At 43.3% G+C, this 16866-nt stretch overlaps 1 protein-coding gene across 9 annotated transcripts in view; it reads left to right on the top strand.

Moving 5' to 3' along the window:
- Nucleotides 1–16866, top strand: part of KCNMA1 (potassium calcium-activated channel subfamily M alpha 1) — a 767665-nt gene that overhangs the window by 665660 nt on the left and 85139 nt on the right. For all 9 annotated transcript variants that reach the window (XM_042240721.1, XM_042240720.1, XM_042240724.2 and 6 more), the window contains 1 exon segment: nt 12531–12654. In XM_042240721.1, the coding sequence (XP_042096655.1) occupies nt 12531–12654 (124 nt within the window).

Below are 16866 nucleotides of genomic sequence, written 5' to 3'. Positions count from 1 at the left end.
AAAAGCTCATTGGACACCATTTTGACTACAGTTGAAGGACATTCTTGGATTCTCTGAATTCCAGCCCCATGTACTATCACATTCAGTTTATTTCATGACCACCTTCAAGTGGTTGCCTTCACAGATGCTTTTTGGCTGTTGAGTGGATAGACTGGTATGGGGAAAATGCCCTGGCTCCTTTGCTCTGTCCTCAAATGCACCCCCAAAGGTTATGCCTTTCAGCTGCCCACTTCTGTTTCCTTTCTCAGATTAATTTTTATCTGGGAAAGGTTTAGAGAGAATCTGCTGTACTCACGATGTTGTAGGTCTTTGAGGGTATGAAAATAAAGTGGGTTATAGTCTTCAGAGTATATGGATTTAGTGAAATGAGTGAAAGTCACTCAGTCGTGTCTGACTCTTTGTGACCCCGTGGACTATACAGTCCATGGAATTCTCCAGGCCAGAGTACTGGAGTGGGTAGCCTTTCCCTTCTCCAGGGGAATCTTCCCAACTCAGGGATCGAACTCAGGCCTGTGTCTTCAAAAGGCTGCTGGTTTAATGTGGGAGAGAGACAAGAATATACAGCAAAATAGAATAAGGGCAGGGTGGTGACCTACCAACATAGGCTGTGAGAACAGAGAGAGCCCTCATTGCCTCTAGTTTGGGAGGCTGAGCCTGGGCTGTGAAGGATGAGGAGAACTCTTGACTAATAGCACTACCCACCCTTGTCCACTGTTTACCAGGTGCCAGGCATCATTTCTAGAGCATTATGCTTGTTATTTCATGGAATTGTAACTACATGAGGAGGGGCCACTGTTTCATTTTATGGATAAGGAAATTGAATCACAGAGATATAAAGAGTAGTAAATCTAGTAAGTCTTACCTAATTGGGACGACATGAACCTAAATGGTTTAGTTTCCACATCCATTTTATTTACTGCTTCACTCCTGCACCTGCTAGAGGCAAAAGGATAGTGCTTAGGCCATTGCAAGTGGCTGGAGAAAGAGGTTCTTAGAGTTGACAATATGAGAGCATTCTGGCACTTAGTCATGAAGGCCTTTCCTGTCGTAGGCTAGAACCTTGCAGGTTTTTGAGGAAGTGGTACCCTAACTTGCGTTTTGAGAGGATCACTGATGATGGCCTAAGGAAGGGTTCAGAAGCCTGCATCTGGGCCTTCTGGAGACACATGATATATAAATTCAGAGGTGTGAAGGGAAGGCTTATCCCCGCCTTGGCCTCTGCCAAAGTCCTTTGGGTACCAAATCATTCAGGGTCTGCTGCCGAACTGTGGGCCAGATGTGGGCTAAACAATCTTCCCAAGAAGGACATATAGCATTCCCTACATCAGTTACACCGCTTCCCTCAGGTGCTGGGGGACTTGGGATGAGAAGCCCTGGGCCCTGAGGATCCACCCAGGGTGTGTTGAGTAGACACTTTCCACAAAGAGATAGCCCTCAGCCAGACTAGTGAGGATAAATGACAGTGCCCCAGAGATAAATTGAACACTGTGAAAGGAGCTTCATATCCTAAGACCCAGGAAACATGAGCGGCTTGTTTTCTGAATGAAAGTGGAAATATGATTGGAGAAAAACAGATTATCTTCCTTGTGGGCACTAACAGATTGTTAAGTGAAATAAACTCATCTGCTTGTTAAGTTCCATCCCTTCCCTTTTGATTCATACCTCTCACTGGGTCTTTTCTGTTAGGATTGCCAGCTTGAAAGGTTTTAGTAATGGAAAATGGCAAAGTGGCCTGAGTCCACTCAGAGTTGGAGACAGAATGCCATTCTTACAATTCCGTCCACTGGGCAGAATGAAGAAGGAAAGCCGGGACAGCTTAGCTGAGTAAATTCACCTCTTAATGCACAAACAAATCACAAGTGACAGGCCCCCACAGGACTGGAGAGGAAAGAAATGGTGAGTCTCGTCATCCCAGGGCTGGGGTGCATTGGACACAGCTCCCTGGACACAGAGCATGCACAGCAGAGGGTCATTATCCCATCCCCTGGTTTCAAGAGCATCTTGTCCACTCTCCTCCAGGACTGAAGAACATGTCAGATCTCCTTGCTTGTCTCCCAAACATAAAGGCACTAATTTCCTTCTTCCTCTGAGAACAGTGGCTGCCTAGCAAGAGATGACATACTCAGGAGCAACAGTTCTTGATTGCTTATTTGTTGGGTAGGGGAAAAAAAAAGTGCAAGTAGAGATACAGAAAGTGTGGCCAGAGTGGCCTGAAGGTTTTCTCAAGGTGGCTCCCAGGATGGCTATCTGGTGGGATTTGGGGGTGGGGGCAGGGGCAGCCGTGTCTCAGGAGAGATGGGTATTATCCAGGATGGTGGAGGCAGTGGTGAAGGATGAATTAAGGTTGGAGCCAGAATCTCAAAGTCAGGATCCTTGCAACATAGCAGGAAATAGAACCCACCCAGAAATAAGATGTACCCAAGAAAGCGGCAGATCCATTGAGTTAGAACCATTTATGGTACTGAAAACCCAAGTATGGCCCCTTTAGAGGAGACCACCTGAGACCCCCTCCAGTCTTCTCTGACTGGTGCAGCCAGAGAGGCGTGTGTGTGACCTGCTGCTCCTGAATGTGGCTCTGAAGGACTTAGTTAATACCTGCCAGGTTGCCTTCTGTAGCGTGAAAGTGATGGAAACCAAGGAGGGTAAAAAACTGAATTATATGTTGTACTTAATAAGAATGAATATTTCATTTACTTTTTTATGCTTATTTGCTGATTAGCTCTTGGAGATAGAGTTCAGCAAGAGAGTCACTTGCATCTGGGTTAGAAATTTCCATCAAATGTTGACACAATCCCTAAAGTTCCAGAGAGTCACAGAAAGAGTGTCAGAACTGATGACCTGGATTTGCTTTTGTCCCCAAATCTGCATTCTCCATTTGAAAAGCAGGGACTAGAGTGAGGCACGTGAGGTATCTCCTTCAACTCTGCACTGACGCCCCTCCACGGTCCCACTCTGGTCCTGTCCCTGTTGAATAGGACTATAACCTTCCAGTCTGTATGTTCCAAATAGATGTTAACTATGATAGGATTGAATCGAACCACAAAGCCTATCCATCTGGGTGAAACTTGACAACGATCCTTAAACTTAAGCATGCGTCAGAGGGATATACAGCACCTTGTTAAGACAGAGTAAGTCTGGGCTTCACTGGAGAATTGCATTTCTTCAAAGCTCCCAGGTGATGCTGAGGCAGCTGGTATGGGGCCACACTTTGAGAACTGCTCCTTACATGAATCAGAGCAGTGGGAGAAACTTCATGTGATGGGGCCCCTTCTCACAGAAATATTCAGACCTGGCACTGGAGCACTAAATAGTTGCTTAGTTAAGAACATCTGTATTGACCACCACTGGACATCAAACATGAGTACTTTGTGCTGATCAGTTACAGCAGCTGGCTCTGGGCAACTTCCAGGTAGCTTGAATGGTCACAGATATATTTATAGGGTCTTCCTCCCAGTCACCATGCCCTATTACAGATGCTGTTCCTATAAAGTGGGAAACAGCCCAAGAGCCTTGACTGTTCCCCAAACAAACTGTTATAGGAAATCGAAGTTGAATGGGCTTTCTCTGGGGACTTTTTCTGGTCTGCTTGGAAGGTCTGGAGTACTCTGTTGAAGAGATAGTCAGAGACTAGAGATCATTCATCATCAACTTCTCTTGGTACTTGGTTGTTTATTGAGCATCTACTAAGTCCTCTGCTGGGTTCCAGAAACGTGTGGGAGAGTAAAATATGAGTTCCCTGCCCTGAAGAACATCACCAACTAATGGATAAGACAGTCATGCAAATTATTATCTCTGAAAGATCATCTCACTTCTCACATCTCACTAGGAACTGTAAGAGTTCCTAGCCATGTCTGTCTGAGGTTATGGAGGAGGACAGCTCAGGAGGAGCATTTGATGCAAATTATGAGGCTTCAGAAATGTCCTGATACCCTTACTATGGGACATAATAGATACACAATAAAATCACTCTTACCACTGGGATGAAAGGCCTACAAAGGCAGGAGAAATCGCCCAATGTTATCAAGATTCCCATTTCCCAGGAGGACCACCGCAGGATTGGCCTCAATCTAGATGGGATGCCTGTAATGATAGAAAAGGCTGCATCATGTGAGTAGAAGTGAGGTCCTGAAAATCAAGCAAGGAAAGGAGACAATTTAAAAGCCATGTGGTAACTTTCTCTTTCATACCTTTTGTTTGGTTGGTTGGTTTTGGTTCCTTGTACTTTAGTATAAATTTCTGAAGTCCAGCACAGAACCCACTGCCACAGGAAAAAAACTCAGATTCTCTTCTTAGGGGAACTGTGCGCTTTAAAATATAATGCCAGCTTCCTCACAGCAGGTTTGCTAGAGAAGGGATTTGTGGTTTTGCTTTAGGCTGTTGTCTTCAAGGCAAGCTTTTTGTGTGTCTGCTGTAGCTGGGCATTTATTTCACTTCCTGAGATTAATTGATGGCAAGTGGCATTCCTTGCTCTGTAAATCCTCAAAACAATGATCTTTTATTCTTTTTTTGAAGTCAGGCATGCTTAATTTCTAGCTGTGGACTATGGAGGTGTGAGCTGAGATTCAAGAAGCATAGCTATGAAAAATTTAACTCACTGGGGCTTCTCACTGGGGCAACTCAGTTGTTATAAAAATGTGGGTATTCCTAAATGCAGTCTTCAGATATCAGGACAAGACAAAAGCATGTCTAGCCTTAATTGATTATTGAGGCTCTCCTTAGCACATTGTCCTGACAGGGGCTCATGGGGAAATTTTCTACTGATTATTCACGCCAGCTGTGCATTTCATAACTGCCCGACATGCTGCTTTTCCTCTCTTTGCAGCATAGGGCACTGCGGCTTGGGGTACTGCCGCGGGGAATGAACATGACCCAGCTGCTTCCTGCAAGTGGGAAGGCGTGAGATAGGGACCAAGCACCACTGACTTCCAGTTAAGAAGACTTCTCTCGGCAAAGCCTCATTCTCTTCCCTCTAGCTGTGTTATCTTAGCCACATACTTACCCACATTCTCTTTCCCATCCATGCAAATGGATCGTAATAACAGAAACTGCTGGCATCGTTGTGATGAGTACATCACAAAATGTAGGTCAAAGTCTTACCACAGCAACATTTGTAAGAGCCCATCCCAGGAGGGCTGTTCATGTTAGTAGCAACAGTAGTAATATTGTAGTCAGTGGAATAGTAGGAGAACCCGTCTTTATTATGGAACCACTCTCTCTTTCCTGTCTCCTTTCCACCATTATAAGAGCTACAGACACATGACTGCATTCTTTGTTGTTGTTGTCCAGTCGTGTCTGACTCTTTGTGACCCCTTGGACTGCAGCACGCCAGGCTTCCCTGTCCTTCACCATCTCCCAGAGCTTGCTCACACTCATGTCCGTTGAGTTGGTGTTGTCATCCAACCATCTCATCCTCTGTCGTCCCTTCTCCTTCTGGCTTCAATCTTTCCCGGCATCAGGGTCTTTTCTAAAGTTGGCTCTTCACATCAGGTGGTCAAAGTATTAGAGCTTCAGCTTCAGTATTAGGCCTGCCAATGAATATTCGGGATTGATTTCCTTTAGGACTGACAAGTTTGATCTCCTTGCAGTCCAAGGGACTCTCAAGAGTCTTCTTCAATACCACAGTTCAAAAGCATCAGTTCTTCGGCACTCAGCCTTCTTTATAGTCCAACTCTCACATCCATACATGACTACTGGAAAAACCAGTTTCGACTATACAGACCTTTGTTGGCAAAATTATATCTCTGCTTTTTAATACACTGTCTAGGTTTGTCATAGCTTTTCTTCCAAGGAGCAAGCATGTTTTAATTTCATGGCTGCAGTCACCATTTGCAGCAATTTTGGGGCCCCCCCCCAAAATAAAGTCTGTCACTATTTCCATTGTTTCCCCATCTATTTGCTATGAAGTGATGGGACTGGATGCCATGATCTTCGTTTTTTTGAATGCTGAGTTTTAAGCCAATTTTTTCACTCTCCTCTTTCACTTTCAAGAGGCTCTTTAGCTCTTCTTTGCTTTCTGCCATAAGGGTGGTGTCATCTGCATATCTGAGGTTATTGATATCTCTCCCACCAACTTTGATTCTAGCTTGTGCTTCTAGCCTGGCATTTTGCATGATGTACTCTAAATATAAGTTAAATAAGCAGGGTGACAATATACAGCCTTGACATACTCCTTGCCGAATTTGGAACCAGTCTTTTATTCCATATCCGATTTTAACTGTTGCTTCTTGACTTGCATGCAGATTTCTCAAGAGGTAAGTAAGGTGGTCTGGTATTCCCATTTCTTTAAGAATTTTCCACAGTTGTGATCCACACAATCAAAGGCTGTGGCATAGTTGATGAAGCAGAAGTATACGTTTTTCTAGAATTCTCTTGATTTTTCTATGAGCCAACAAATATTGGCAATTTGATCTCTGGTTCCTCTGCCTTTTCTAAACACAGCCTGAACATCTGCTAGTTCTTGGTTCACAGACTGTTGCAGTCTAGCTTGGAGAATTTTGAGCATTACTTTGCTAGCATGTGAAATGAGTACAATTGTGCAGTAGTTTGAACATTCTTTGGCATTGCCTTTCTTTGGGATTAGAATGAAAACTGACCTTTTCCAGTCCTGTGGCCACTGCTGAGTTTTTTCAAATTTGCTGGCATATTGAGTACAGTACTTTAACAGCATCATTTTTCAGGATTTGAAATAGCTCAGTTGGAATTCCATCACCTCCACTAGCTTTGCTGTAGTGATGCTTACGAAGGCCCACTTGACTTCACATTCCAGGATGTCTGGCTCTAGGTCACAACATCGTGGTTATCTGGGTCATTAAGATCTTTTTTGTACAGTTCTTTCATGTATTCTTGCCATCTCGTCTTAGCATCTTCTGCTTCTATTAGGTCCATACTGTTTCTGTCCTTTATTATGCCCATGTTTGCATGAAATATTCCCTTGGTATCTCTAATGAAGAGATCTCTAGTCTTTCCCATTCTATTGTTTTCCTCTATTTCTTTGCACTGATCACTGAGGAAGGCTTTCTTATCTCTCCTTGCTATTCTTTGGAACCCTGCAATCAGATGGGTATATCTTTCCTTTTCTCCTTTGACTTTCACCTCTTTTCTTAGCTATTTGGAAGGCCTCCTCAGACAACCATTTTGCCTTTTTGTATTTCTTTTTCTTGGGGATGGTTTTGATCACCACTTCTTGTACAATGTTATGAACCTCCATCCATAGGTCTTCAGACACTCTGTCTATCAGATCTAATCCCTTGAGTCTATTTGTAATATTACAAATAGATTATACAGTATTCCACTGTATAATCATAAGAGACTTGATTTAGGTCATACCTGAATGGCCTAGTGGTTTTCCCTACTTTCTTCAATGTAAGTCTGAATTTTACAATAAGAAGCTCATGAGCTGAGCCACAGTCAGCTCCCGGTCTTGTTTTTGCTGACTGTATAGAGCTTCTCCATCTTCGGCTGCAAGGAATATAATCAATCTGATTTCGGTATTGACTGTCTGGTGATGTGTAAGCAAAGTATCAAGAAAGATAATAATAATAATAGTAGTTAACATTTAGTGAGGGCATGCTCTGTGCCAGGTGCACACCATGTCTTTACTCAGACTGTCCTTAAATTGACACCGTTAGTTAATGATGACATTTAACACTCCCATTTTACAAATGAAGAAACTGGCACAATGTAGCAAGTAGTAGATGAGCCAAAATTTGAAGACAAACATTTTGGCTCTGAAGCCAGTATACACAAGCACTATGCTAAAGAAATAGTTGGTTTTCTTCTATCGGTGGTATCCACTTCCAAAAACTCCCGTGGAGGATCAGCTCTCTTGGTTCCACTGAACAAATTAACGGGTTGGTATCTTGGCTTCTTCTTTTTCTTTGGATGGGGTTGTCAGAGGTATTGATCTTCAAATGCATAAGTTAAAGACCAGGAAGCCTCCCAGGCAGAGCAGATCTAATTGGGTATGTATGTGGCCCAAACTCTCTCGTGAAGATATTGTATATTTCTGGTATGTTTCCATGTATTCCTAAACTGATGGCAGGATACTTCTTTCCTTTAAATGAACAGATGAGCCCTAAAGTGCAAGAGGACAGCCGGGGTGATCAATGGAGTGACATCTGGTCAATTGTGCCCATTTTTATTCAAGGTACACAACTGTATTAATTAGCTCAGGCTGCCATAACAAAGTTCACAGACTGAGTGTCTTAAACAACAGAAATTAATTTTCTTGTAGCTCTAGAGGTTGGAAGTTCAAGATCAAGCTGTTGGCAGGGTTGGTTCCTTCTGAAGCCATAAAGGAAGGATCTGTTTCAGGCCTCTCTTCTTGCTGGTAGATGGCCTCTTCTCCTTGTGACGTCACATCTTCTTCCTTCTGAATATGCTTGCCTGAAGTTCCTCCTTTTGTAAGGACAACAGTCATACCGAATTACGGCCTGCCCTAGTGACTCCAGTTTAACTCTGCTACCTCTTTAATTTTGAGCATATCTCAAAATACAGTTACAGTCTGAGATGCTAGGAGTTAGGGCTACAACATACAGATTTTGTGGGATGGAGGGGGATACAATTCAGTCCGTAACAACTACACAGCAGATATCCTTCCCTCATAGTTTCACCCTAAAACAAGGCATGTAGGTGGTGAATAACAAGTGAGCCTTGAATCAATTATGGTCCATTTGGTGGGAGTTGGGATTACTTTGTGAGTTGAGGAAGCATATAAAATAGTTCAGATGCGAAGGGCAGTGTCTAGGATTGGTCCTTGGTTCCAGCTAAGTCTTTAAAGGAGTTTTCTGGGAACTTGTAAAAGTGAATCTCTTCCTCATTTTGTAAACTAATAAAGATGAGATTCACTGTTCGGGGAGGTTTCTGATGGTCCTCCTTTCCACGTATAACAAACTGCCTTATTCTTCTCCTGGGCCTCCCCTAACCAAAGCACTGTTGATTGACATGCTCAAGGAGCAGAAGTTCCTGTGGAATGACTGACTCTTTACTCTTCACCTATGTCAGAGATCTCTCAGTAGCCTAAGCCACCCTATGTCGCTTGCACCGGTGCAGGAACAGACATGGCGAAGAAACATATCCTGTCAGGCCCAGAGTAGTGACAGACTCTCATGCTAAGATTCTCATTCACGTTCTAAGATTCCTCCCAGACATCTGGTGAATCTAGTTAATAGGGAGTAGTTCTAGTTATCAGTCTTCAGGATTAGTGCTACTTATCCTCCATCTTTGCTCCAAAAACAACTTTTCTATGCTTACTGCGTGCCCTCCAGCCTTTTGATACCCACTAGTGGTTAAAAAATACAAACTCTCCAGGCACCTCTTGTTCGTTGAGAGAATAGTGCTTCAAATCTTAAAGATCTTCGAGGCTCACCCAACATTTACAATGAAATCCCCTCTGTTTCCACAGCTTCTTAGGAATGTCTCAAATGATGAGCGATCCACTGCCTTGGGAAACAACTCATGTCATTTTAAAAATACTTCCCATTTGTATGACGTTCTTCTATTTTGGAAACTTGAGTTGGGCTCTATCCAAACCCTAGTGTGAGCTCCATCGGTCACATTCAATCAGCTGAACCTATCTCTTCCACTTGACTCCCAGTGCACGTCTGAGTGCCACTTGGGAGCCTGGCCTGAGTCTTCTGCACCTTAGGTCAGGCAATACAACATCTCCAAGATAACATCTTTTGTTTGGATCTTCTCTGGGGCCTCAATCCTCTGAATGGCTTCTAGTGGATCATGACTAAAATAGGCTGAGATTCCTTCTCACCTTTCAGGGCTCAGAGCAAATGTTACCTTCTTTGTGAAGGTCTCCTTGATCACTCAAATACCAGGCAACTGACAACTTTCTTGGTATTCTCAGGCCACCTTGTACATTACTTTGCTATAACACTTGCTGCAGTGTTATCACCACTGTTGATGGGCATTTTCTCTCTTGCTCAGTGTATGATAACCCTTTCTTTAACAAGGGACTGAGCCTTCATCATTATAGTCTCCTCCATTCCTGGCACAGAAGAGGGGGTTCAGGTTTACTGGTTGCTTTACTGATTCAAGAAACCAAAGGTCAAATTTCAGGTACCATGACTAGTCAGAAAAGGAAATATGTTTGTTCAGGGAGATTTTTGACAGTCTTCAGATGATCTTCTTTTAGGAACATCCTGGATGACGTATATTTAAATGATCTTGGGGCAGGCTGAGAGGCTTGCAGGAAGCACAGAGTGCAACATGGTTTACCTCTGAGACCTCCCTGATGCTTCTAAATGTTCCAGCACAAATCCTGGCTTGCAGCTCTAGTGTCAAATAATACGTGGGGTACCCAAATCCTCACCCTAGTTAATGAGGCTTGACATTAAAAAGCTGTCTTTTTCTTCTCATTGAGGGGCAGTTGATCATCAGGCTTGCTTGTTTACATTTCTAAGATGAGGGTTGGAGACCAGTATAACCAAGGGATGATTCCTCCCAAGAAAGATAGGAAATCAAAATGTATCTCCTCCCTTTCAAGGCACATATCTTCCAAAAGGAATTTTGGCCAGCTTGCTACATCATTTGCTTGCTTGCTAATATTATATGAATATAAATCCTGAATATTGGGGGCAGGAATACTCAGAAGTATTCCTTGAGATAATACTTCCTCTCCAACCAATAAGCAAACTGACTCTGTATCTTCAGGGAAAATTTGTTAAGACTCTCTTCCAACTAAAATACATTCTAGGGCTAGGAAGAAAGAATCTGTTCTGTTCATTTTCTCAGACTCCTTCTTTATGGTGAGTAGTGGATATCTATAGAACTCCTAAAAAATTCTTCAAGGACAAAAATATTCAAGTTTTCTCTTGCTATGATCTGTAACCCATTCTTATCAGCAACTGCCTCTTTATTTTAGCATTTGGAGCTGAGTTCAGTGTTTGAAAGGTGACCTGCTGGTTTACGACACTTCCAGACTTTGCAGCAACCCAGCTACTGAGATGTTATTCCGAGCTGATTGTTCTCCTTTTAAGATCAGATATGACAGTTCCTGTAGTAATCTAGCATGTTCATGGAAGATAACTTTGTAGGATTGCCCTGCACAATATTTGTCATTTGGTGCAGCCTAAAAGAAAATTCGCAGGAATAAATAAATGCAGCCTTAAGTGGGATTGGGAGGCCTGCTAGGAGGGCCGTGGTAGGAATCCTAAATGTTCAATTCTGGGTCTCTGGACCGTAACAGAGGGACTGCTATTACACCGTCTATGTTCCAAACATACAGATGAGAAACATCAGAGAAATTTCAGAGGAGGAAATGTTAAGAACTGAAAGTTCACTTTTACGCTTGAAATAGGTGGTTCAAAAGGTAAAATAACTTTAAACTTTTGACGTTTCAACTTATTTATATTTTCTATTTCAAATTGATGAGATTATTCAGGAGAAATAGTTCCACTGTACAGATAGGTAGCAATGCCTGGGATACCGTCCTAATTTTACATGGCCATTGTGTTAGACACTCAAATACCTCCCTCAAAATGCAGGTCCAGAATCTCTGTCAGAGATAGAATGTAGACAACAGATATGGGCCAAGATGCAGGATTTATATTTCTTATGCTGTAAGCTCATTAGAGCTGCCTGATTCTATTGTATTTCGTACGGTCGTTGGTAAGGCTCTGCCAGTCCGCTGGAGGGGAGGCCTCTACAGAGACATCTTTTTTCTCCACCAGTAAATAAGGCAAGAGCAAGTGAATGTAGCTCTGAGAATTCAAGACAAGTTTATTAAGATGCCTCTGAGCTCGAGGCTCTCCTCTATGGAGGGAGTGTGGCAGGTGGGAGGTGAAGGCGCAGGTGGGGGCAGTGCATCATTGGACAGTGCGTGCAAATACAGTTGTCAAGGCAAGGAGAGAGGGCGTTGTTTAGCATTGAAATCATGTATTCCAGATGTGGGCATTTGGTAGTCAATCTGCTCTGAAGTGACATGCTGCTGAATCTTTAAAGGGCTTCAGCCAGGGAGAGCAAAATCTGATTGGGCAAATTGCTAAAATATTTAAAGTGCAGCCTGTTAAAGCTTTTACTGCGAAGAGCATCACGTCAGAAGTTGTAGTCAGAAAGAGCGAGTAATTGGCTTTCCATCCTCATGCCAGTCAGTCAGCATGAGGCTCTATTCCTATTCTTTCCTCTTCATTGCCAATGCTAATAACAACCCTTCGGGTGTGCACGTGTGTGTGTGTGTCATGGAGAGACCAGATAGCTGGTAAATGAGAATAGAAGGAGTGAGACATCCCTAAGAAGGGAGACTGAATCCACAAAGTGATGTGAAGTCCATTGTAGAGAAAGGGGAATGGGAGAGAAAGGCAGAATTCCTACCGAGCACAGGTCACCTGCATGTCCAGGAGGTGATGGGGGTTCGGGGCAGTTACCTTTCACAGGATGGGTTCTGCAAGTAAAAGACTGGCCTTCAGTGACAAGCGCTTCCTCCGCTTCTCCCACCTCCTCTGAGATGTAACTCAGGGGGCACTTTCCATTTATAATTTATTACATTTTCCACTTAGGTTTTCCTGTGCTTTTCTCCCCAGGCATGACCCCTTGTTAATTCCTGGCAATGATCAGATTGACAACATGGACTCCAATGTGAAGAAATATGACTCTACTGGGATGTTTCACTGGTGTGCGCCCAAGGAGATAGAGAAAGTCATCCTGGTGAGTGACAGGTTGCAGAATCTGTGCCATCCGCTCCTGTCCCAAATTATATTTGCTGTGAATGAAGTTTTCCTAGCTGGGTGGTGGGGTGTTTGTTCCTGGCCCTAATTATTTTGGTAATTAATATTCAGGACATATGTTGAAGCAGCTAGAACTCATATCAGAGCATGACCCAAGAGTGGAATTTTTGATCTCCGAATATGTATTGGCTCATTACCTTAGGGCGTGAAAGCCATCGAGGGAGGCAGTATGTACCATAACCCCTGCAGGCGTGGTTGTCAGGCCAGAGCATGCCTGTGCTTAGCTGCGTGGCCTTGGACCAGTCCCTTGAAGGATTTGCGCTTTGTCACTTATATGTAGGAAGATGGGATAAGAATGACCTTAACTCATCGAATTGTAGTGAAGATTAAAACTCAAAATAGGCCTCCATAAACTTACCTATTTTTATTATATATTAAATGCCATGAAGAAATCTGAATGCTACCTGTATCATCGTTTGTTTATAATAGTGTCTTGTATCTTTCTAGATAATATATTTGCATATTTGTGATCCTTCTTAGCTCACGAGGTAGGCAGGCAAATCCCACTTGCTGATGACGACAAGGATGACCATGATCCACCTCGGAAAGGCTGGAGCTTATCGCCCTGTTTCCTGGTTGACTCATCTCAGTAGCAGCAGTGGGCTTCTTCTGGTCTGTCTCAGGAATGTCAGAATAGATAATAATCCATGCTATTCTTTAGACTTGTCCGATTAACAGCTTAAGGTTTTACACCTACATCGGCTTTCCTACCCATTTATTGTCTTGCTAATCCATGCAAAATGGATTAATAATCAGGAAGGTCAGATGGAAAGGCTCTTCCTCCCTTGTGCTTTCTAATCCTCAGATTGCTGAGGCCTGCTCCTTTATGTCAGCCAGGAAAATCCTATCATTGCTGATGTTATGGCCACTGTTCCTAAGAAAGGAAGGTTCCAGTTCCTCAGAATGCCTTTGTGCTCTAATCCACTAGGTTTTTCCCTGTGTTTTATCTGAATATGTGTGTGACTTCTCAATTTAATTATAATCAAGCATTAAGAACCAATACAGCTCTGTTCTGGAGGCTGTTTGGGAGGTGTGAAAGTGGCAGACAAAAGCATAGAAAGTCTGAATTCTCAGGAACTAACCCTTTCCAAGGAGTACAAATGGTTCTCATTACAAAGCTGCTGCTTTTGTTTATATTCTGATGGTGTATCTGCCCCACTTTTGCTCTGGGGATATAAACTCATCCTGGTGTTACCCACCTTGGGGCATGTCAGAAGCTGGATTGGCATTTCGGGATGCAAGCTTTTTCAATGGCTTGCCTAGATAATTCTGAGAAGTGCATGGCTGACACTCAAAGCACCCTACCAGCACCAAAGAGTTTAATGAGGTGAATTACTACTTCTCTCATCTGAAAAATAGGATCATTTAACAAAACCTATTTAACAAACCTGTTATGTGTTAGACACTTGTTCTTATTGCTAAAGATACAACCCCTGACAACAGCTGGTCTCATAGCTCTTGTACTCTAGTGGGGACAAAGACCAGATCTCAAGATAGACAATGACTATGTAATAACATTTTAGATATTGATAAAATGCTATGAAGAAAATAAAATGAGGTCATGGGCTAAACCAACCCTGAATATCCATTGGAAAGACTGAAGCTGAAGCTTCAAAACTTTGGCCACCTGATGTGAAGAGCTGGCTCACTGGGAAAGACCCTGATGCTGGGAAAGATTGAGGGTAGGAAGAGAAGGGGGCAATCAGAGGATGAGGTGGTTGGATGGCATCACTGACTCAATGGACATGAGTTTGAGCAAACTCTAGGAGATGGTGAAGCACAGGAAAGCCCAGCATGCTGTAGCAGTCCATGGGGTTGCAAAGAGCCAGACAGGACTTAGCAACTGAACAACAGCAGCAATGTGGGCTAGAAGGGGCTTCCCAGGTGGTACCGTGGTAAAGAATGCACCTGCCAATAAAGCAGATGCAAGAGACATGGGTTCAATCCCTGGGTCAGGAAGCTACCCTGGAGAAGGAAATGGCAACCCACTCCAGTATCCTTTTCTGGGAAATCCCACAGACCAAGGAGCCTGGAGGGCTACAGTCCATGTCATAAGAGTTGGATGCAATGGAGCACCCACACGTGCATGGGCTAGAAAGGGACTTGTAGGTGCTGTTTAGACAGTGTGGTCCAAAAAACCCTTTGTCAAATAACCCTCCCAAAGAGATGAGAATGCTTTCAAGAGCCAGCTACATGAGGATTGTTTGTGGATGTAGGACACTACCTGCTTTGGGAGTTAGAAAATTTGAGATGGCTATCATTTGAGAAAATGACCATCTAATTAAAAGATATAATGTACCATGAAACAATATATTAAAAGCTAAGCGTGACAAGACACAAAATGTTGTTTCACTCTAGCATGTATTTAAGTGGCCAGGGAAATCTTATTAGATACAAACAGGTTGAGTTCAGAAGGGGTTAATGGCTGTGAAGGCCCCACATGGACTAGGCCTTGAAGGATACATAGGAAAAAGAAGATACACTCGACTAGTTTCTCCATTGGGTCTAATGTCTGACTGAATCAGTCTCCCCAGGGCTACATCCTGGGAATTGGGGTCTTTACCAGGTTCTCCAGGTGATACTGCTCTGGTTAGTCTGAGGATCTGGTGTGTTGGACACCAGATCTAAGCTCCTGGGATTAGCACAGTGAACGGCCAGTCTGCTAACTGGTGCTTTCCCTAGCTCCCACGTCTAGATTTCCGGCCCCTATTCTGAACTTAGTTTGTATTTCCCAGGCTTCCTGAAGGGAGCTAGCCTCCCAAATGACCTGGCCAAATAAAACTAATCAGGAGTCCCATCACAGCACATTACAGACAGGTTGACCCTCTGCTGCTGATACCTAGACATGCATGCTCCATCCAACCAAGATAACTCACTCATCCATGAAGCAGCGATGGGGATGTGACTCCCTAGTGGCTTCTCCTTGGTCACCATTTATAAGACATGTTTTATGGCCTGCATCTTAGATGTCCCTGTACTGTTGCAGAGAGAAACCAATAATGGTGACAGCCTCTGCTTTATTCTAACGATCAGGGAGTAAAAGCTAGCTTCTTCCTCTCCTTGGGGGTTGCTGTAATAACCCTGACATTGTCATGAATTGCAATATTGGCATTTAAACAATCAATACACTGGTCAATTCTAGAGATTAAATTGAGCAGAGTTTGATATGTGCAGTGGACATTAATATGCCTCCCCAAAGCATTGTAAGCCACATGGGGCCATCCAGACATGCAGTGGGTGGACTGGGAGGAAGAAAGGAAGTTGGGAGGCATTGGACCAGAAAGAGAGGCAGAGAAAGACCCACAACTGGCCTCCTGTGTTGCTCTTTGCATGAACACAGTAAGCAGAGGGGCCAGCAGGGGTTGATGGTTTAATTGTCCTGGGAAGCTTTAACTGGGGTGATTTTATTCTTTCATTTGTTTCCTTTGTGAATTATAGGCCTAGAGTTGGGGGGAAGATGGGGGCCTGTTGCTCTTGCTGTTATGATCCTTTTCGTGGTTGTTTGGGAGTCTTCCTCTGATGACTTAACACAAGTGGTCACTCTAGTTTGTGTCCCTGGAAACCCTAAGGCAGCAGTGGATAGTGGTCGGCAAACTCTCTCTATAAAGGGTCATATAACAAAGAATTTAGGCTTTGCTGGCCATAGGGTCTCTGTCACAGCTAATCACCTCTGCTTCTGTAATGTAAAACCAGCCATTGGCAATACCTAAATCAGTAAGACCAGCCGTGTTGTGATAAAACTTTCTTGGAATTTGAACTTCATATAATTTTTGCGTAGTGTGAGATATTTTTCTTTCGATTTTTTTGCCAACAATTTTCAAACATAAAAACCAACTTTTGCTCACTGGCCAGAGATAAGCAGGTAGTGGGTTAGATTTGGCCTGTGAGTCATAGTTTGCTAGCCCCTGGCCTTGGATATCATTTTCTACCTTCTGATGTAGTAATGTCCTGTGAGATCCCATTGATGAGTCTCGAATTCAAAACTCATCTCTTGAGCCAAGGCCAGCATGAGTCTGACTATTTTATCATCATCTCAGCACCAAAGGAAAACAGTTTTATCAACAATTTCCTGGAAACTAAGACTTCCTTTTACAAATGACGTCAGTATTGCTCTTCTTTCTTATTTCTCCCC

Source organism: Ovis aries, chromosome 25 (assembly GCF_016772045.2).
Source record: "Ovis aries strain OAR_USU_Benz2616 breed Rambouillet chromosome 25, ARS-UI_Ramb_v3.0, whole genome shotgun sequence".
Lineage (NCBI taxonomy): Eukaryota > Metazoa > Chordata > Mammalia > Artiodactyla > Bovidae > Ovis > Ovis aries.
This window is presented reverse-complemented; position numbering and strand designations above follow the sequence as displayed.